This window comes from Halichoeres trimaculatus, unplaced genomic scaffold, assembly GCF_033239565.1.
Source record: "Halichoeres trimaculatus isolate MK-OKI-2021-1 unplaced genomic scaffold, fHalTri1.1 fHalTri1_scaffold_1, whole genome shotgun sequence".
Classification (NCBI taxonomy): Eukaryota; Metazoa; Chordata; class Actinopteri; order Labriformes; family Labridae; genus Halichoeres; species Halichoeres trimaculatus.
This window is the reverse complement of record NW_027437179.1, coordinates 11,913,747-11,936,289: the sequence shown is the minus strand read 5'-3', so window position 1 is coordinate 11,936,289 and position 22,543 is coordinate 11,913,747. Positions and strand designations below refer to the sequence as shown.

Sequence of the window (22,543 nt, the reverse complement as noted above, 5' to 3'; positions counted from 1 at the left end):
GCTAACATTTAAGTCATAACTTGCTGCAGCACAGTGCTTAACATAGATCGAGGACAGAATATTAGTGTAGCATACCTTAATGGGCAACACAGATAACAATACAACCTTAAATATGCCGGCCCAGTATTATTTTCAGCCGAGGTGTCCGCAGCATATCATACATCAACAGCTCACACAAGGCTGCAAATTTGATAACACGTCGGGTTTTAGCTAGCAGTGACTAGCTCTGTTTTGCTGTTGACTAATAAATTGAATAGAAATTGAATAAATGTGCTTTTCACTTTAAAAATAACAGGATGGAATGAGGATTTTTTTTTTCCTGAAACATTCTTTGTTTTTATCTTTATTGAGCAGACCTGTGTCAGCAGTAATCTTAAGTTTGAAAGATTAAAATGCTGTTTTTTATCTTCTAAAACGAATTTTCTATTCTATTTTGCCGACCACTGTTGGTCTATGTTTCGTACCTTTAAGCTGTGATAGTTTCAGCTGTGGACATTTTCCGCATCGAATTTATACTTGGAAGTTGAGCAAAAACAAGGCTATCCTCCACATTTGTGTTGAAAAAAAGAAACGTTTTGTATTAAAACTACCAAAGTTAACTCGGTGTTGGTTTTTCTTTCGCTTATTTATGCATTCATGTGATTTTAAAAGGTATAAGTGATTTCAAACAGGACAATTTCTGTCGTGAACTCGGTAGTCGCAAGGCCGGTGCTATGGCAACACAAGCTAGTTTCTGATCTGTTTACACATTTATCGGCTAACACATAAGTTATAACTTGCTGCAGCACAGTGCTAAACATAGATTGAGGACAGAATATTAGTGTGGCATACATTAATGGGCCACAGAGATAACTTTACTACCGTTAAATATGTCTGTCCTGGTAATATTTTTAGCTGAGGTGTCCGCAGTATATCATACATCAACAGCTCACACACGGCTGCATTTTTAATAACGCATGTCGGGTTTTATCTGAAATTTTAGAAATTGAATGCTGTTAACTCTAAAAATAACAGGATGGATAGAGGATTTTGTTTTTTTTCTGAAACATTCTGTGTTTTTACTTTTACTGAGCAGACGTGTGTCGGCAGTAATCTGTAATTTGAAAGATAACGATGCTGTTTTTTATCTTCTAAAATGAATTTTCTATTCTAATGTGCTGACCACAGTTAGTCTGTAAACAGTTAAAGCCAAGCCACCTTAAAGCCTTGATCATTTCGATCAATACAAATATGTTGAAATGTCTTTGGGACTGTTTCTGTGATACTGACATGACTTGATTCTGTTGTTGGCAAAGAGATTTGAAAATTGTGCTTTGGACTGGTGTCAAAGCACAGAGTAAGATTTTGGTGTTATCACAACCCTGACTACCACTTGAACATAGTTCATCAGTCAGAGCTTTAAATACATGGTCCTTAACATTGTAGCTTCCTTATAATGATTCATTTCACACAAACAATCATTTTGTAAACAGTAAATATATATAAAGAGATACGTAACATGTAAGAACAACAAAAAAAACAAAAAAAAATGTGAATTTCTTTTGGAATTAAACAAAAATTGTGATAAATTTATGTTTCAGAACACTGAAGCGAAAGCAAAACAAACTGATTCAAAACTACAACTGGGAGGAGAGAGGAGTGCAGAAAGAGGAGAGGAGAGGAGAGAGACAGGAGAGGCTTGAGGAGAAGGATCAAAACTATGGAGAGACCACGACAGGAGCAGAAGAAGGGAGAGAGAAAGGTAAGTATGGCCAGGCTGAGGAGGAGAGAGATGAGACAGAGCCAGGAGCAAGAGGAGAGGGAGAGACGGATGATGGAGGAGACACAGAGCCAGGAGAGGAGCCTAAGACGGGAGCAGGAGGAGGGAGGGAGAAAGGTAAGTATGGCCAGGCTGAGGCAGGACAGGGCAGAAACAGAAAGACAGGAGAAGATGGAGAGGAGAAGGAGCAGAAGGGAGAGAAGACTGACTCTTGAGATGGAAAGTCAAAGACAGGAAGAAGAGCTGAGACTGGAGGAGGAGGAGAGGGAGAAAGCAGAAAGGGAGGTACCGGTAAGTATGGCCAGGATGACAAGGAGAGAGAGGAGACAAAGACAGGAGCAGGAGGAGAGGGAGAGGCTGAAAAAAGAGCAGGAGGAAAAAGACAAACAGGTAAGTATGGAGGAAAGAAGGAGAGAGGAGGAGAGACTCAGACTGGAGGACCAGAGATTCGAGCAGGACAGACTGAGAATTCTAGAAATTCTAAAAATTGAGAAGGTGGAAAGAGAGAGGGAGATAAGGATGGAGAACAGGAGGAGACTAATCGAGAGAAGACAGAGACAGATGGAGGAGGAGAGGAAAAGGATGAGACTGAAGCTGGAGGAGAGACTGAGAATGCTGCGGGAGGAAGAAGAGGAGGAGAGACTAAAACTGGAACAGGAGGAAAAAGAGAGACAGGCAAGTATGGAGAAAAGGAGAGAAGAGAGAGAGAGAATACTGAGACAGATGGAGGAGGAGAGACTCAGACTGCTGGAGCAGGAGCCAGGAGGTCTGACCGAGGAGGAGTTAAGACAGGTGATACTTGACATGAGAAGGGAAAAGAACCTGTATGTAAGAAACCAACGGAGACTGCTGTGGGAGGAGAGACTAAGACGGGCGGAGGAGGAGGAAAGACTTAGACTGGAGAAGGAGGAGAGACTTAGACTGAAGGAGGAGAGGAGGAGGAGGAAAGGAGAGCAGGAGGAAAGTGACAGACAGGAAAGAATGGAGAGAAGGAGAAGACGAAGAGAGAGAAGAGCGAGGCAGCAGGAGGAGGAGAGACTCAGACTTGAGGAGGAAAAGAAACTCAAAATGATGGAGGAAGAAGAGAGACTTAGAGAGGAGCAAGAGGAAAAAGATAGACAGGTAAGTATGGAGAGAAGGAGGAGACGCAAAGAGAGAAGACTGAGACAGGAGGAGAAGAGACTTAGACTTGAGGAGGAGGAGAAGGAGGAGACACTAAGACTGGAGGAGGATAGACATAGACTTGAAGAGGAGGATAGACATAGATTTGAGGAGGAGGAAAGACTGAGACAGGAGGAGGTGCAGAGACTGAGACAGAAGGAGGAGGAGGAGAAACTTGAAGGGGAGCAGGAGGAAAAAGATAGACAGGTAGGTATGGAGAGAAGGAGAAGACGAAGGGAAAGAAGACTGAGACAGGAAGAGGAGGAGGAGAGACTCAGACCGCAGAGGGAGGAGGTACTAGAGATAAAGGAGGAGGAGGAGAGACTCAAACAAGAGCTGGAGATAAGTGACAGACAGGTAAGTATGGAGAGAAGGAGAAGACAGGATGAGAGAGGACTGAGACAGGAGGAGGAAAAAAGACTGAGACAGGAGGATGGGGAGAGACTGAGGCAAGAGGAGGAAGAGAAATTCAGACTTGAGGAGGAGCAGAGATTGAGACAGGAGGAGGATGAGAAAGACAAACTGAGACTGGAGGACATGGAGAGACTGAGACTTGAAGAAAAGGAGAAACTGAGAATGGAGGAGTTGCAGAGACCTAGAGAGAAGGAGGAGGAGAAACTGATACAGGAGGAGGAAAAGGAGAGACTGAGACTTGGAGAGGAGAAACTTAGACTGGAAGAAGTAGAGAGATTTATACAGGAGAAGGAAGAGGAGAGACTGAGACTTGAAGAAGAGGAGAAACTTAGACTGGATGAGGAAGAAGAAAGACTGATACAGGAGGAGGAGCAGAGACTGAGACAGGAGGAGGAAAAGGCGAGACTGAGACTGGAAGAAGTGGAGAGATTTATACAGGAGGAGGAGCAGAGACTGAGACAGGAGGAGGAAAAGGAGAGACTGAGACTGGAAAAAGAGGAGAAACTGAGACTGGAAGAAGTGGAGAGATTTATACAGGAGGAGGAGCAGAGACTGAGACAGGAGGAGGAAAAGGAGAGACTGAGACTTGAAGAAGAGGAGAAACTGAGACTGGAAGAAGTGGAGAGATTCATACAGGAGGAGGAAAAGGAGAGACTGAGACTTGAAGAAGAGGAGAAACTGAGACTGGAAGACGTGGAGAGATTTATACAGGAGGAGGAGCAGAGACTGAGACAGGAGGAGGAAAAGGAGAGACTGAGACTGGAAAAAGAGGAGAAACTGAGACTGGAAGAAGTGGAGAGATTCATACAGGAGGAGGAAAAGGAGAGACTGAGACTTGAAGAAGAGGAGAAACTGAGACTGGAAGAAGTGGAGAGATTTATACAGGAGGAGGAGCAGAGACTGAGAAAGCAAGAAGGTAGACTGGAGGAGGAGAAGAGGAAGAGACAGATCAGGGAAGATGTTGAAAGACAACAGATGTTAGAGAACAGAAGGAGGAGACAGAAGGAAAAACAGGAGGAGGATGAGAAACTGAGACTGGAGGAGGAGGAGTTAGAAAGACTCCTACAGGATGCGGAGCAGAGCTGTAGACAGCAGGCCAAACCAAAACAGGACCAACATGAGAAAGTGAAACAGGAGCAGGAGGAGGTGAGACATAGACAAGAGAAGGAGAAGAGACCGACACTCGAAGAAGACGAGATGCTTAGCCTGGAGGAGGTGGAGAAACTGTTACAAGAGGAGGAGGAGGAGCACAAACTGATACAGGAGGAGAAGAAGAGAGTGAAAGTGGAGGAGGAGATCAGACAGGCTAGTAAGGAGAAGAGCATGAGACAGAAAGACAGACAGAGACAAGAGGAGGAGGAAAACATGAGACAGAAGCAGGAGGAGGACAAGAGACTCAGACAGGAAGAGGAGGAACGAAAAAAACAAGAGCAGGAGGAAAAAAACAGACAGCTTGGTATGGAAAAAAGGAAGAGGAAGAGTAGACTGAGACAGGAGGAGGAGCAGAAAGTCAGCCTGGAGGAGAGACAAAGGCAAGAGAAGGAGGACAGACTTAGACTGAAGGAGGAGAAGCAGAGACTGAGACTGAGAGAGAAGGAGAAGAAAGTGAGACTGGAGGAGGAGAAACTGAGACTGAAGGAGGAGGAGAAGAAAGAAAGTGGAGAGCAAGAGAAAAGACTGAGATTGCAGGAGGAGGAAGAGGACAGACAGGAGATGATGGAGAGCAGAAGGAGGAGGAGGGAGAGGAGAATGAGGAAGGAGCAGGAGGAGAACCAAAGTGTGGTGGAGCAGAAGTCTGGAGGAGGGGCGTACTCTGGAGAAGAGGAGGAAGAGGAGAAGAAAAGCCACCAACCTCTTCAAAATAAAAACCCTTTCTCCAAACTTAAAGTGCGCTTCCTGGAGCACCAGAGGAACCAGGTCCTCAAAGCCATCGCCAAGAGTGAGAAGAAGGAGGCCAAGATCCAGGCCGAGGGTAAGAACACCAACTTTCAAACTTTGTTTTTTACTGTCTCTGAAGAAAACAGATTTGATTTGATTTGATCAAAAATCTGCCAAATTCAAGTGACGTAAGAGACAGTCTCTAAGCTTCACTCCAAACTGACCTTGAATATTCTGTTTCTTTTAGAATATGAAGACCCTGTCAACAAGGAGATCAGGACGTGGAGGCAACAGTGGAAGAGGAGGAAGCTGCAAAAGAAGCAGGAAGCTTTGGAGGAGAAGATCAGAAAGAAGACAGGGTAAGGATTCCAGGAAAACCCAGCCAAGGAGAAAAGGTAAGGATTTGGTAAGTATTTAGATTCATTTTTAGTACATACATTTAGATTTAAAAATTAAATACACATTTTATAATTACACAATTTTATTTCCAATAATTGTTTCAATAAACAAATTCTAAAAAATAAAAAATGTGTTTTAAAAAAATCCCTAGAACTGTAATTTTTGTAATAATGATAATTTTTTGTAATTAGAATAAAGTTATTTGTCCTCCGATGAGGGGGGGTGGTGGCAGGGTATAGGTAACATAAAAATTTAAAGACAATTATCACGTGTGTCCAACTTAAAAATCAGTTTCACTTTAAGTAAGTTAATCTCATTTAAAATGAAAAAAAATAGAGTTGAAACAGTTGTTTTTCAAAACAAATTCCACAGTCAGGGTTTGTGGAAAAAAAAAAACTACTCTAGTTCTAGTGAACACAAAATTATATATATTTGTCAAATTAATTTATTTTGTCTGAATTAAAAAAGGTTAAAGAGACATTAATATTTTCTAAAATAAATCTTTAATTGTAGAATAAAGTTATTTGTCCTCCGATGAGGGGGGGTGGTGGCTGGGTATAGGTTCTAGGTTGGATCACACATCAAATATAGCAGTCTTTTTTAATTAAAAAAAAAACAAAACATTTCAGTGAACAATATTAAGTTAATAAGTACAAAGCTTATTTTTTTCATAACATAAAAGGTGTTGAATTTGTTTTTAAAAAGTTTTTCCAAATGATAATATTACCCTGAATTATTAAATGAATGAATATTTTAATTTTCAAAATACTAAATTATTTCCAATACTTATAAAAATGTAACCATAAAGCTTACACAAAATAGTGAGACAGTCACTTAAAACGTTATTTTAATGTAGAATAAAGTTATTTGTCCTCCGATGAGGGGGGGTGGTGGCAGGGTATGGGTAACATAAAAATTTAAAGACAATTATCACGTGTGTCCAACTTAAAAATCAGTTTCACTTTTAGCAAGTTAATCTCATTTAAAATGAAATAGAGTTGAAACAATTGTTTTTCAAAACAAATTCCACAGTCAGGGTTTGTGGAAAAAAAAAAAAACTTCATTAGTTTTGTGAATACGAAATTATATATATTTGTCAAATTAATTTCCTTTGTCTGAATTAAAATAGGTTAACTAGACATTAATATTTTCTTAAATAAATCTTTAATTGTAGAATAAAGTTATTTGTCCTCCGATGAGGGGGGGTGGTGGCTGGGTATAGGTTACAGGTTGGACCACACACCACATATAGCAGTCTTTTTTTATTATATATATATATATATATATATATATATATATATATATATATATATATATATATATATATATATATATATATATATATGTATATATATATATATATGTATATATATGTATATATATATATATATATATATATATATATATATATATATATATATATATATATATATATATATTGTGTGAACAAATATGTAGTAAATTAGCACAAAGCTTATTTTTTTCACAACATAAAAGGTGTTGAATTTGTATTTAAATGATTTTCCAAATGATAATTTACCCTAAATTATTAAATTAATGAATATTTCCATTTTCAGAATACTAAATTATTTCCAATACTCATAAAAATAAAAAAGCTAACAGAAACAAATAATGTCCCTGTGTGTCCAACATAACTATGGTGGTGGTGGTTTCCAAAATGTTTATTTTACCTTCAGATAGTTTTAAGATAGTGTAAAAGATTCTAACCAGCTTGAATCACACAAGGTTTATTTGAAACAAACATTGCTTTAAAAGATAGACTGATTAATAGGTGACAAAACATTCAAACTAATAGTTTAAACAATAAAGAATTCATTTTTTTTGAGTAATGTTAAAGATCTCAACTCAACAAGTATACAAATGTGGTAAGGCAATCTCTAATATATATATATATATATATATATATATATATATATATATATATTTTAATTTAATGTAGAATAAAGTTATTTGTCCTCCGATGAGGGGGGGTGGTGGCGGGCCAAAAATGAACAACAACAAAGAAAAACTGTTGAAAGAAAGCATAAAACAGAAGAAGTGTGTGATTTAACACACTTCAATATGACATAGGGTAGTGATAGAGTCACGGCTCACGAGTCAATGCTGCAATAAATGTAAGTATAATGTACAACGTGTTGTCTACATCAGTGCATATGTGCTGCTGATGCTCCCTACTGCTGCGGCCACACTGGATGCAAATTGGCAAATTTAAACGTGAACGCCGAGGCTGGACGCTGGTCTATTTTGACAAGCTGAAGGGCAACACGCTGATACGCATCACTGTCATGTGATGGCCAAGATAACTGTGATTGCTGCTTTCTACCTGCTCTGGAGATCCCTGATGAGTCTTTGGGCCAAATGTTGACGCTTTTGGGTTCACCCAATCCTGCAGAGACACCTGCAGCACGGTGAGTTTCACCACCTCCTGCCGTAACTCTGTTTGGATGATGGCCGCTTTCAGCGGTTCTTCAGGCTGACCAGGGCTCAGTTCGATGTCCTGTTGGCGAGGGTTGGCGCCAGGGTCTCCAGAATGGACACCAACTACAGACGGGCTATTCCTGCTGTTGAGCGTCTGTCCATCTGTCTCCGGTGAGTGGCATTTTGTTCTTGTGTCAAAATCTGTTGAATTATCTTCTGGAAATAACCTCTGTGTAATTATTAACGCCGACATATTGTCTTTTCAGCGGAACATTACAGCAAAAGCTTTGAAATTCTTTTTTGACGTAGACTTGTTTACTCTTGTGTAATCATAGTTTTATTCTCAGCTGTTTCAACATACCAGCAAACTCAGGGTGCCGCTGAGGACTAGCTGCTTTCTGATTGGTCAACACACAACGTCCCAGCATGCTCGGGTAGAAACGGTGTAATTGTGCATGCGTGAGGCAAAAGGCATTTCAGCAGCCGTTTAGAGAGAATTGTGTAGTTGTTGTGAAAATACTCAAATTTCGTGGTTTAGACTTTGAATGAAAGCCGTATTTGAGTTGTCTGACAAAGCAAAAATTTAGGTGCATGTTATATTCTAGAAACTAGTGTTACATTTAATATAGGCCTAGATTTGATTATTGCACTGTATTATAATAATAATAATTATTGTTGTTATTATTACTAAAATGTCTATTCAGCATAAATACAGGAATACCTTCACCTGTTCATATCAATAAAAAAGTACAATTAAATGCAGATTCTGCAGTCACCAACATTCACTTCAGTTCAGCTTAATTTCATGTTTTCATCTGTTTTGCAGTTTCCTGGCCAGCTGACCACAGGGGACCTAGGCCACATGTGTTCGACTGGGATGAGGCCTTTCCACTCAGGAAAAACCTCATGAGGCCATTTCCTGGGCGCACACTTCCCAGAGACCGGCAGGTTTACAATTACCGTCTGTCCCGGGTATGCCTGATGGTGGGGAACACCTTTGGGATCCCAGTGGCGGATGTACTGGCGTCCCATGGAGCACCAGCCCGACTTTGTAGGAAGGTGTGTCAAGATCACCTTCAGCACAACTTCTTGCAGAAGACCACCCCAGCGTCTGCGATGAGAGGCCTCCCAGATGGTGATTTGGAGCCCCTGCCAGGTCTGGGAAGAGTGGCTGCGAACAACTCCACCAGGAGAGCCATCAGGGTTCAGGAGACCTTCGCAGCCTACTTCTCTGCAGAGGGAGCGGTCCCGTGGCCAGACAACGTCTAGTGTGCAAGCACTCACAAAAAACGGCTCTTTTAAGAGCCACCTACACATTACTACAGAGCAAATTTCCTGCAACATGTATTTGATGCTGTTATATTTATATTAAAGTTTTCTGCACAGCTGAAGCCTACAGAATACAGTACACATTGTTCTGTGTGTGCAAGAACTGTATGAAACCAGAGAACTGCTTGTGTAGAAAAGAGAAGACAAAATATTGCTGGGTTAGATTTATATAAAATTACAGCACTTAATACATAATAAGATAATTAATACATACACACATTAATGAATACACACATAAAATTGACCCTTGAGGCACCCCACACCTAATTTCATGTGTTCTGGAGGAACATGTATCCATACTTACAAAGAAACATCGGTCTGTAAGATAGGAGTGAATCTAGTTAAAAACAGTACCAGAGAGGCCCACCAGGTTTCTCAGTCTATTCAATAAAATGTGGTGATCTACTGTATCAAAAGCAGCACTTAAATCCAGTGGTACCAAGACTGTGAGTTTTTGTGAGTCAGCATTACACCTGAAGTCATTTAAAATCTTTAAAAGGGCTGTCTCAGTACTGTGGTTTATTCTAAAACCAGACTGGTATTTCTCTAAAATATTGTTCGCATTTAAAAAATCAATTAATTGATTAAAAACCAATTTTTCTAAGATCTTACTTAAAAATGGTAAGTTGGATACAGGACAGTAGTTATTGAAAATGCCGAGGTCTAAATTGCTCTTTTTCAGAAGGGGCCTCACCACCGCCGTTTTAAAGCAGGTGGAGAAAACACCCGTCTGAAGGGAGGAATTTACAACATTTAAAATCTGTTCTTCAAAGAAACCATAAAATGTCTCTAAAAGTGATGCAGGAATTTGATCTAAAAGGCAGGTTGTGAGCTTTACTTGGGAGAAAACTTGACCAAGTGTCCTTGCATCAACCAGGGCAAAACTCTCCAGTGTTTCCTCAGATAAAAGCAACTGTCCAGATGTATTAAAAGTCACATTTTGATGTGTTAAAAGACCAGACCTGATGTTATCGATTTTACTTCCTAAGTGGTTTACAAAGTCCTCGCAGAGATCATCTGTTGGTGCCTCTGAGGGATTTTTTAAATCGGTATTGGTTAAAAGGTCGAAGGTGGAGAAAAGAAATTTAGGGTTGTTTTTTTTTGTCTGTGATGAGTTTTAAGAAATGGGATATTCTTCCGGTTTGATGGTTTTATTGTAGGATCTGAGTTGTTCACGTTCAGAAACTGACTTAATAAAACTGTTAAAGTCTGTAGTGGAAGTTATCGTCTGTCGTCTTTGTGTCTCTTCCGCATTCTGGTTATTTTGACCACTCAGCACTCAGCACTGTTTTTCATCAGTATTCCTGCTTCTGTACAAGGTTTCCATCTCCAAAAAATAACAAAGGAGGGAAGTAAAGAGTATGTAGTATAAAGTGAGGTAAAACACAACACCTGAAAGACAAACACCCATGAACCCTGTTGAGCCACGTTGTTATAACGCCCCATTAAGTAATAATGTAATAATATAATGAATGTTAAATTCATTTTGTAAGAATGAAGTGAAGTAATAACATAATAAATGTTTAATTTGTTATGAGACAATGCTACATTTTTGTGATTAAATGACACATTGTGTTGTACATTCTTTTAACGGTGTTTGTAATAGACTTGTACATTCTGACATATTGCATCAGTCATTACAAAATGCAGGGGTTGCACTTTTAAAAAAAAATCAAGAAAATGTGAGAATTATGTTCATTATGTAGCAAAACACAAAATGGATGTCTTGATTGAAAGAAAAAAAATAAAAACAACAAACAATCCCCCATCAAGACATTTTGTCTTCAAGTGTGGGTGTACAGGGCCAAGAGGTGCACAACGAACACAAGGGCGGTCCAGGTAGTCCGTGCCCTCCAGGGCTTAGGTGTGGGTGCCCAGGGGGTCCAGAGGTGCCTGCTAACAAATCAAATTAAAATAATGGGAGTTTATCCTACCAAGGGCGCCAGGTTTTCTGGGCTGCAGCTGTTTGGTGTGGTCAGTTGAGGGGGGGGGGGGGGGGGGGGGTGCTTAGGTCTGGGTGCACGGGGCCAAAGGCTCCAAGTAGTCCAGCTGGTCTGGGCAGTCCAGACCAGCTGGGTTAATAATTCGATTATCAATACCAATTTGTCCTACCAAGGGCGCCAGTTTTGGGGGGGCCGCGGTTATTTGGTGTAGTCAGTAAAGGGGTGGTGCTTAAGTCTGGGTGTACAGGGCCCAGAGGTGCACAAGGCACACAGGACCCCGGGTGCTCCAGGTGGTTCTGGTGGTTCAGGTCATCTCGGTTCTCCTGGCTCTCCGAGCGCTCCTGGGCATGCCTCTGGGTGCCTGGGGAGCCCAGAGGCTTGGCTGTCTATCAGTGGAGTGGCCCCCTTAAACAAACAAATTACGTAAAAAAAAAAAAAATTCCTCTCCTACCAAGGGTGCCAGCTTTCTCTGCCTCTGGCTCTTTGCTCTGGTCCCTGGACAGGAGCTGCTTAAGCATACCAGCATCAGTGCTAAATGTTACTTCATTCCTGAACTAAGGATGTTACATTTCAACATTTCTTTATACAAATAAGTGGAGCATACAGAGGTTACAAACAGATGTGCTAAGGGTAGTTTTAGGGGGAATGTGCAGGTGAGTCAAATCCCAGAGTTTGGTGGCCCTTAAAGTTCACAGTGCTGCAACTTAAGAAAGCACATGCAAAAACACAAAACACAAGCAAATTAAGAAATTTGGCAACACGTGCACAGAATTTAGAAAACGCGCCGCAAAGACCACAACACATCATATCAGAAAAATGTAAACACAAACTCCACATGTCAATGCATGTCTTCACGTTCTGTCAAATCATTAAAAAAAATATTATTCCGCAATAATTATGACTCTCTTTTAAAAAAGGGGAAAAAACAGCTGATTTTTATTTTGTCTTGAAGAATTTTTTATCTGACCGTGAAAATATGGGTTAATGAGAGTAAAAAATCATTGTATTTTGCGTCTATGAATATTTTACAGAACGTCCCATTCCTATTTTATTGTATTTTATTTGTTTGTATGTGCTACATGAACTCATTATCTGAAGCTTCATGAAGGAGAAACAGCTTCAGAACTGTCCTTGGTGCTGAATATGTTCTCCCTACAGCCAACACCAGGGGGAGCTGTAGACACATTAGACCTCTATTTTCATCATCTTCTATAAAGTTATCAAAAGGCAAAATTTTTCAGTAATAATTATGTTTATGTCTTTTAAAAAAGCTGATATTAACTTTGTTGCAGAGCATTTTTGAATCTAACTGTAACAATATGAACAAATGGAGCTCTGTAAAGTTCCTAAAGGTGTCAGGGGAACTTTGAGGAGGTAACAATTCTTTAAAGAGGTGAGTTCAGCTTTCAGTGGATGGGGAAGGTCCACTTTAGTGCCTTTATCACAGTTTGAGCACAGACACATGAAGAACAGTCCCAGCACACAGTCTGGCATGTTTCCTCTTTTATTCAAAAGTTTGTACAGAAACCATGAAGCAGTGTGTGAAATGACACTCATGTGAAATGTCAAATTCTGGATTAACACCTGAACCAAGTAAAGAAGAAACACAGGCTCAGCACAAACCATGTCAATAGCACAAGTATAAACAGAGAAAAATCAGTCTCAGTTCATTTGACTTTATCTGATAAACATTCACATTTATTTACAGCAGAAAGAAAGTCAGCTGATTTTAAAGTCCATGTCTACATCAGTTCAGAGCTTTAACAGATAAAAACAGCAGCAGATTCAGGTCATTCACTTTAGGTAGAAAAAGCTTCATGATCTCAGTTATTCATTCACATTCATACAAATAAACACACACACAGTTTGTGTTTTGGTTTGTTGCTTATGGACACTTATTCAGGGCTCAGAGTGAAGTCCTTCTTCTGCTCAGATCTGAACTCTGTGTTGAAGACAAAACATGACTTCATTTGTTTTCCCTGTCAGTGAAATCTAAGCTCAGGCTCTTAAATGAATGGACAAATGTTTCAGCCTCTTCTGAGCTGAAGGTGCAGACACAAGTCCTCTCTCAGGACTCTCCTGGTTGCTTTAAAGTCACCTGATCCTTCAGGTGTGATCAGTTTCATTTGGTCTGAACTCCTCAGTTTTAAGCTGTGTTATAAACTGAACTCAGTGAAGGTTAAAGTTTAATCCAGTTTCTCTTTAACTGGGTCATTTCGATTGAAATATCATCCTCTACTGGTCTCCATGTCTTCACAAACACCTGATCACACACAGCCAAGAACACGGCAGAGCAGCCGACTTCACAGGACCCCAAAGTCAGGAGGTGGAGAGTTACTCTGCTTTTGAAAAGCTTTGTTCTGCTCTTGAAGATACTGATTGTTCTGTTGGACCCACAAAAAGAAAGTTGAGAATCTAAACAGCTAAACAGAAAATTCTCAGGAATCATTTGAATAAACTGAATTTGCACATTTGAACTTACCTTTCTGTACCTCCAGAGTACAAACCCAAAAATAGCAAGAACAGTGAGAAAAGTGAGAATAACTCCAAAAAGAATCCATCCAACAGCTGGCCCTGGATCTGAAAACATAAAGTGTGTATTAGTCAGGGTGTGAGTATGAGTGTGTGTGTGAATCCATGAATGTGAGCAGGAACACTGATGTTCGCTCTGATCTGATTCTCACTTTGCTCCTGCTCGGCTGCTCAGCTCTTAGCTCGCTTTGACTCTTACTCTCAGCACAGAGGAGGAGGATGGAGCTTCATCCTGTTTCCGAGACCAGACTTTCCTCCACAGTTTGTTTTTCAAAACAAAACAGAAGAAGAAGAAGATGAAAAACTCTTCATCTTTCCTCTGTGTATCCACAAAGTTCAGTCTGAGTCAGAGTGAAGCTAAACTTTGACTCAGCCTGAAAACAAACCCTCCATCTGTCTTCATCCAGGAAGATCTCTCCATCAGAAACAGGCTGCTGGAGAAACTGAACCAGATCTGAACAAGACCTGAGAAAATGATGGGCTCATCACAGAAGGATCTACTGAGTGGTTCATGACACGTTGGAGGGGCGGGACCCAAACACTAAAACCTGCACATAGCTCCACCCCTGACAAGCCTCTGTCCAATCAGAGTGAAGCAGGTTTGTGGAGCAGGGAGCCTTAAAGTGACAGCAGCTAAAGAACAGTGTCTCAGACAGAGGCTGAAATGAGGGTTTATAAAACACCAGGACCTGTAACCACAAAGCTTCTCAGAGTCCTCTCAGAGAGATCCTAACTCAGCCTGAAAACTCCTAACAAGAAATCTTAGCTTCAGAGTGATTCAGGAAGTTTCTGAGAGCAGCTCTGAGCAAAGAGGGGACAGAAACTTTGATCTTAGTGAGGAGGTGTGGTTGACCCTGTTATTAGGTATGATGCAGTCTCCTAAAGCTGTGATTGGTTGGTACAGATCGGGAAAAAGATGAGGAAAAAAAGCGCTCTGTGCCCCCAGTAATGAATAAACGGTAAAATCACCAGTATGAGTGTTCACTCTTAGGATCTTAAAGTCCTCCTCTCTCCTCCACACAGTTTTTCACCTTAGGAGCTCTCTTAAGGCTTCAGACGCTTTGTGAATAACTTTTATCTTAATGAGGGAAAATTCTTAGAAAAATCGTAGAATCTGAGTAATTTTGAGATTTTTCTAAGACTGACGTCACTGAGAGCTACTTTTAGTCTTAGGATGGTTTGTGAATACAGGTCCAGGGAGAGGAAAAATAGAGATTATTTTCCTACGGGGGCACCAGAGGGACAGAATTAAGACCAAAAAAAAGCACAATACACCCTCTGTTTTAAAATGAATAACATTCACAGATTTAAATCATTTTAATATAAAACAAAATAAAAAGACTACCAGACGATTCAGCAGCTGGATCTGTAAACACAGAGAGTGTTTTTAACACAGCAGCAGCAGCATTATAAAGGTGAACTGAGCAGTTTGAGATTCAGGATCAAGATTTTGGGGATTATAGACAATAATTGGGATGTATCATGGAAATCTACACCACACATTAAAGCTTTGTTTAAGAGAGCTTCAAGCTTCAGATTTAACATGTGAAAATGTCTGACTACTCACAGCTTTAAACACATTGTCTGACTCTCATCATGAAGGAGAACAGACACAGTGAAGAAGTTCAGACAACACCTAAAACTTTACCCTGAACCTGTGTTGGTAAAGATTTCATTCAATCATTAACTTTTCAGAAAAACATGAAAAAAATCTGCTCTAACAATAAATCAATCTAATATAAAGCATTGGTTGTTGAAGGTGTGGATGGTGTGAGGGCTCACTGTGTGGATGATACACACACTCAGTGCTCCTTCATTAAGCTCACCTGTCTGATCTAACTCACCTGTCCTTCACTCACTTTGTTTCTGAGGCTGTCACAGAGTTCAGTCTGATTCCTCTCTGAGCTCACAGATACTGATGGAGCTGTGATGGAGCACATTTTACTCACAGCTGTTTCTAATCAGACAAACTCTTGGACTGTGAACAGGTCTCTGACACTAACACTCTGTTCTTAGTTTCTAAATGTGCTCTGTACTTTGTGAAAGTCTTTATGAAATAAATGATAAAAAAACCTTCAGAAGGTAAAGTAGATGTGAGAGCAGCCTGAGGAGCTGCTGGACCCCAAACATCCTGTTCATCCTGCAGAACAAGCACAGACTGCAGAGCTGGAGAGAGCATGAGCTGCTGATCTCTGCACTGTAAACCCCAAACTTCAAATTACTCCATTGGATTAAGGTATGAAAACTTATAATTTGTTAGTAAGTTCAATTTACTCAAATGTCTGTTTGAGTAAATGTGTGTTATTAACTGCAATCCATTCAGATCTGTACAGTTCAAATGTCATGTGACCCTAAGACTGAACTAAACTGTCTCATCACTGTGCCAGTGTCAGTCCTGCTCCTGATGCTCTGAGTAAGAGTGAGAGGAGGTGAGCTGCAGGCTTCAATTATCTGTTTTGGTTTTGATGGGGTCAGACTTAAACACCAGCTTCTGAGAATAAACCAAAAACCATGTGACAAAAATATAACGTCTGAGGCGCTCCTGAAGTTTCTCAACATGCAATGCAGGGAACAATGAATGAAGGAGGCTGATGAGACAGGGAGCTTTACTGATATAAAGATAAACTGCACTGTGCTGCTCTTCAGCTCAGAGACCTCACACAGACTTCTGTCAGAGAGTAAATACACACCACGAAACTCTGAGAAACACATTCAGAGCAGCAACATGAAAGAGTTTAATCCAGGAATATTCAAACATGTGCATTAACTACAGCAGTAGTTTTCTCTGCATCAAAATATAAGAAACAAATTTAAAATGATCTTATTGTGCAAAATGAAATCCAGCAGTGTTTTAGTGTCTCAGTAAATAGTTTTTTCTCCTCTGTTCACTGTGATCAGGTCAGTTTTTGTGTTTCTGTATCAAACCAGTTCAGTCGGCTGCTCCTCAGTTACTCCTCATAGTTAAAGTTAGTGAGAGGAAAAGTTTCAAACTACCAGGTCAACTGGAAGGACTTGTTAACATGAACACATTTAATTCAGAGCTGTAGTTACACATTCAAAGATTATTTCTTTTTCATTCTGCAGCAGCTTGGTTTACAAATCAAGAGTTTCATGGTGTACAAAACAAAGTGACAGAGAGCAAATATAAAATAAGGAGTTAGACTGGCTGTAACATAAAATAATTCTAATATCTGGGTATAAATGTTCCTATAAACTACATGTATCTGTTGAATGTGCTTTCATAAGGTGGATTTATGCACAGAAACTTCTGAAACACTGAAAAATATACAAATATGACACTGTGACCGAATGAGGACACGGTTTCATGCAAATTAAATTACAACAAAGTTTGAAACCTCTTAAAACTTTACACTATTCTTGACTCTCATCAGGACAGAAGCTCAGAGACTGTGAGCATTCAGACAATCTCTGGATCTGTTTCTTAACACAACATTGTTATTGTAATTCACGAAAGTTGTCTTAGATTTCAGTCTGTTTTGTCTTCAATAATTCAGTACTGGAATAAATTAACCTTTTGTTGAGCTTAAAATGTTCTGTTTCAAATTATTTCAGATAAATATTACAATTGTTTTATTGATATTTATTTTTGTGATCATTCAAAATCAGAATCAGATGTACTTGATTGCTGCATTAAACAGGGTGGAATGGGATTATCTTTTCGCGGGTTAGGAAAATTGTATATAGCTTTACAAGCCAGTGTACGTACTAATGATAAATGGTGCAACTATTTTTCTCTAACACATAGAACGCGCCAAGGATGTCCACTCTCTCCTTTAATTTTCCCTGGCAAATGCTCCTTGGAGTAAACTGGAGGCACTCTCTTGCACTTCATCTTCTTTTTCTGCTCTGCTGTTTTCCTCTGCTACTAAAAAAGAGCTTTTACACAGACAATTCTGTTATTTTTAATACTCTTAAAGTTTGGCAGGAATTAAGATGTCATTTTAAGTTTTCATCTGCATCAGTTTTGGCTCCAATATACAAAAAACATTTATTTCCCCCATTCAATGATGGACTTGACATTTTTGCAGTGATACAGTAAATGTATCAAGTATTTTTAAGATTTGTATATAAATGGGGTGATCTCCACTTTTTCTTCTTTATCAACTTCATATCATTGGGCTACCTTAATCACATCTCTTCAGATACTTTCAAATCAGGCGTTTTACATCTACTTCCTTTTCTAATTTCCCTTTACTTCCCTCTAAACCTCCATGGACCTATGTGCTTTTTTGACCTACATCAAAAAGCATTAATTTCCAAATTATTTGTCTCATTCACAGATAGCAGAACTATAAAAGCTAAAGCTAAGTGGGAACAGGAGCTGGGAACAGTGATAGGTGTGTGATGCTGGGAGGAAGCTGTTGACAGAGTTCAACTACCACTACGTGTGCTACACTGTAATTTACTCAAACGTCTGAGTTTTCAGTGTTGAAACTGATGATTTCTGAGTAGATTTAACTTTTGTTTCTGTTTAAGTAAGCACAACTTAAATTCATTAGTTTCTGAAGCTGCGTTTTGTAACCGTAAGTGAGAAGGGGACACAGTCGATATGAGACCCTGCTGTACTTCTTGACATGCAGCAGTGGCACAAGCTGTCTGTGCTCATAATGGCACAGACCATTAGGCTGTGTGTCAAAGGGTGGACCACATGTTTCTGCCTCTTGCAGTATTGATCAGCTGTCAGTGCTCTACATGCTGTGGACTGACTGACTGTGTCAAGAATGAATAAATATATCTTATCAAACCTATTTTCAAAATTGGCCTAAATAGCATGATAGTCCCATCCAACATTTCATTTATTAATGTCTGTAGCCCCTGAGGAAAAATATTTCTATGTGCAACAGGGTCTCATAGCCACTGCCTTCCCTCCTCACTCACGGTTACTAAAGTTATGGAATTAGAGCTGATTTTTGTTGTGACGGCGTTTGTAACCATGAGTGAGGAGGGAACGCTTTGGATATGAGACCCAGCTGGTCTTTAAAATGTTATTTAATTTAGTTGTTCTGATCTGATTCATTTTTTATGATAACATTTATTTAATTCATGAGGCAAGTTTATTGATATCACATATCAACTTATAATGTTTTACAGTGTTATGCAACATTTTTCAACATTACTTTATATTATAATTTGAAACAAATAAGCACCAGGTTAAATTGATTAAAGACAGTCAGTAGAATGATTTGCCGTGTTAATTGTAACAACCTAAGATGTTGATTTAGATTAACTTAAGTTTTCATATTTCATTGTTTAGTTTTTTTTGGTAACTGGTTTACAAGCATTTTTGAGTAAACTCAACTTATCTGGGTTTACAGTGTACAATGTATGGTCCAGAACAGTCAAACAGGACAAAAGGTGAACTACTTGAGTATTTCCACAGAATTAATATTCTCAACACTTTGAAGTGGATTGACCAAGGAAGCTTGGTCAGATTTTATATTCAGGTTTTGAGACCCTGGATGCTGTTCTAATTAACTAACTTACATTTACAATTACACAAAAACTGTTCTGAAAGGCCAGTCTGCTTTGTCCCTTTATTGTTTAAGCTGAAAATGTAAACTACAGGCTTTGTGGTAAACTCTATTCTACAACTAAGTGTGATTTTTAATGTCAACCCCTACCTAACAGAATATTTATTTGTGTCTTTTTTTGCTTGGCTAACGTAACTCCAACTCTTCTAACATCACTTTGAGCTAAAAATCAGAGTTTCGTTTATCCCTCTGAAACTGATTTGAACTAAAACTGAACATTAGACTTTTGACAAAGTTCCAGTTCTTGAAAGTAATTTATTTTTTTTATTTGAGAGGAAACTGAGCCCATGTAATTCCTGGTGCAGTGTCTGAACTCAATTACAATGAAGAAGTTTTTAAACCATCTTAATGTCAAACTACTCGTTAAAAAAAAAAAAAAAACTCACCAGGGAGGTGCACAAAGACGTCATCATGCAGCTGATGGCAAAACTCCTCCTGTGTAACTACACACCTGTAGTTGTCACTCTTGGTCACAGTAGTTTGGAGGATGATGTCATAGCGGCCTCCTCGCTCTGTGATTTCTGGATCCTCAGCAGGAAGGATGTTTCCAGCACTGTCCTTCCACTCTACCACAGGTTTAGGAGACGCTCCTCTGACAACACACTGCAGCTGCCACCAGTCATTTGTTTCATTAATTTGCTTGGCGAATGGTTTTGGACATGTGCCTGTATAAAAGGAATATATGTAAGACTATTTAAGAGCACTTTCAAAATACAATAGAAAAGAAAAGAAAAAAATGCCTCAATTGTTGTCATTACACTAAATAACAGATTAACCATAATCAGTGACTTTTACATATTTACTCCTATCATTATGAGAGCGGGTCAATGAAGTCACTAATTCCCCAAATGTCTTACATTTACATTTCTACAAACTTAGTGTTCTGTTTAATAAAACTAAGAGGAAAAGTAAACTTTTTGGTGTTTGTGGCTTAACATTTATTCCAAGTGTGAATCTTGATAATCCTCTAAACGGTAGGATAATATACAAACAAGTCAGTTACAGATTTTAAGGCGTGTGAATGATACCATACATGTGTGGCTGAACTCAGGGTACACCTGTAAGACACGGGGCTGATATTCCAATCTGAACTCACCTGAGCAATCTTCTCCTCTGTCCTTTAAGATACACTCTGAAAGAAAAAACAAAACATAGTCAAGGTTAGAGAGTTTTGGTAAGACATTAACATGTCATACAGGCATCACTGTTATCAAAATGAGCCACTTCATACATTTCATTTGACTCCCTAAAAGATAAAATAAAGTCTCTGATTGAAGAAACAAGCTTCATTCTGTAGCATGAGACTGTTTTGTGTTGTTACTGTAGGATTAGAGTTAAATGGTCAGAGTAAGCATGTTAATCATTCTCTAATGTTGGCCTCAAACATTTATGGGATGTAATTTATTTTACCCTCTTTATATTACAGAGTGAAATAAGTAGTCCGGCCCTTTTTTTTGTATATAGTCCTGCTTCACAGAGATTATAAACAAGGACTACGAGCTTTCCTTGCTTTGATTCACAGTACAAAAATATAGCTATAAGCTTATTTAAAGCTCTTTGAGTGAAATATTACATCTTGTTTCGTGAGTCTGTACAAAAAGTTAATCGATATAAATGAAATAAGAAGTATTTATGCCCTATGCTTCTTTAAAATGATTGATAACTATCTTTAGTTTTGTTGGATCAGCATTTTATACTTAAACAAATATTCACTTGGTTAATGAGTGAGTTTTGGTTTTGTTTTATATTAAATGGCTTAGTTTAAAATCATTTGTTCACCATACAAGCCTTAATTAATTAACTCAGCCTGAGCTCACCTGAGGCTCTTCAGTCCATCTGTAAATAAACTTTACTGTTTTAGAGTAAAACAATAAATCTACAAGTGCTTGTTTGGATATTTATTCTTTTATTGGTAGTATTTTTAAGTAATTAAATCAAACATATTTTAGTATTTTAGCAAGTATTTTAATGAACTCTAACATGTTCTGTGCACAACTCTGTGGACACCTGCTGGAGATTCTCTGTACTGCACTTTCTAAAATATCTTAGATCAGCCTCAGTCTGCGCACCTGAGATGAGACACAGGAATCATGTGTAACTTCAGGTGGATACTCTGCTTTAAAACATGACTTTTTTTTTTAAACTCACCAATAAGTGCATAAGTGCATATGGGCAGAAAGATAAAGAAAAAAGGAGAAAACAGACAAAACTGTGGCAAATGATCTTGAATGAGAAATGAATATATATTGTCAAATTCAAACTGGTTCTTGTAGTTTCTGATTGTTCTTCCATTGATATGTGCTGTGTTAAGATGTTGAACTATTGAGTTGTTTTATTTTATTAATTCAACTTTCTGTAGCCTTTTCTTGGTACCAACAGAGCTGATGAAACCTCACAGTGTTTCTTTTGCTCTAATTTTAATGACAATGTGTCCCATGAGGTATTATTTAACAGTATTAAAAAAGGAAGTGTTTAAAAGACAGATATGCAAATAAACTGAAATAAAAATACATATGGTCAATGCATAAAATGGTCCTCACTCGACCAGTCCTCACAGTAAATCTGAAACATCTCCAAGAGTTTGATGAAAGAACTCACCAACAACAAGCTGAACGCTGAACTTGGGGCTGTGCTGAAGATTGGGGAAAATACAGGTGTAGGTTCCACTGTCAGACACCTTGGTCTTTGTGATCTTTATGGAGGAGTTGCCGTTCTTCAGTTCTTCTTGAAAAAATTAGACTCTACCTTTAAACTGTTTATCTTGATCATCAAAGTCTCTGCCAGAGTAAAGGCCAGCATTATACATGAACACCCTCTCCTCCTTTCCCTTCTCCAAGTCTTTCTTCCAGTCAAACAGCGCTGACTCCAGGTTCTCCTTGGAGCTGAGGGAACAGGGTAAAACTACATCACTGTCTTCTGTCACCACCACTGGACCTGAGAGACAAACACACACATGATTCACACTGTCCTAACTAGACACTAAAGAATTTTAGATTAAAGATTTGAAAGAATAAGGGGGTGAAACTTTTTCCTCTGGTCCCTCTAGTCCATTAACCTTCAGTCTGACTTTTATTTCATAGTCTTTAAAAGTCAATATAACTCTGTTTGACCCTCACAGATCAGGTCCCAGCAGACAT

At 39.0% G+C, this 22,543-nt stretch overlaps 1 protein-coding gene across 1 annotated transcript; it reads left to right on the top strand.

Moving 5' to 3' along the window:
• The first annotated feature begins 2,827 nt into the window (after nucleotides 1-2,827).
• On the top strand, nucleotides 2,828-5,575 carry LOC141809160 (uncharacterized). Its single transcript, XM_074696068.1, has 5 exons — nucleotides 2,828-3,952; nucleotides 3,983-4,126; nucleotides 4,157-4,250; nucleotides 5,223-5,306; nucleotides 5,460-5,575. The coding sequence occupies exons 1-5, from the start codon at nucleotides 2,828-2,830 to the stop codon at nucleotides 5,573-5,575; spliced, it is 1,563 nt and encodes a 520-aa protein (XP_074552169.1).
• The last annotated feature ends 16,968 nt before the right edge of the window (nucleotides 5,576-22,543 follow it).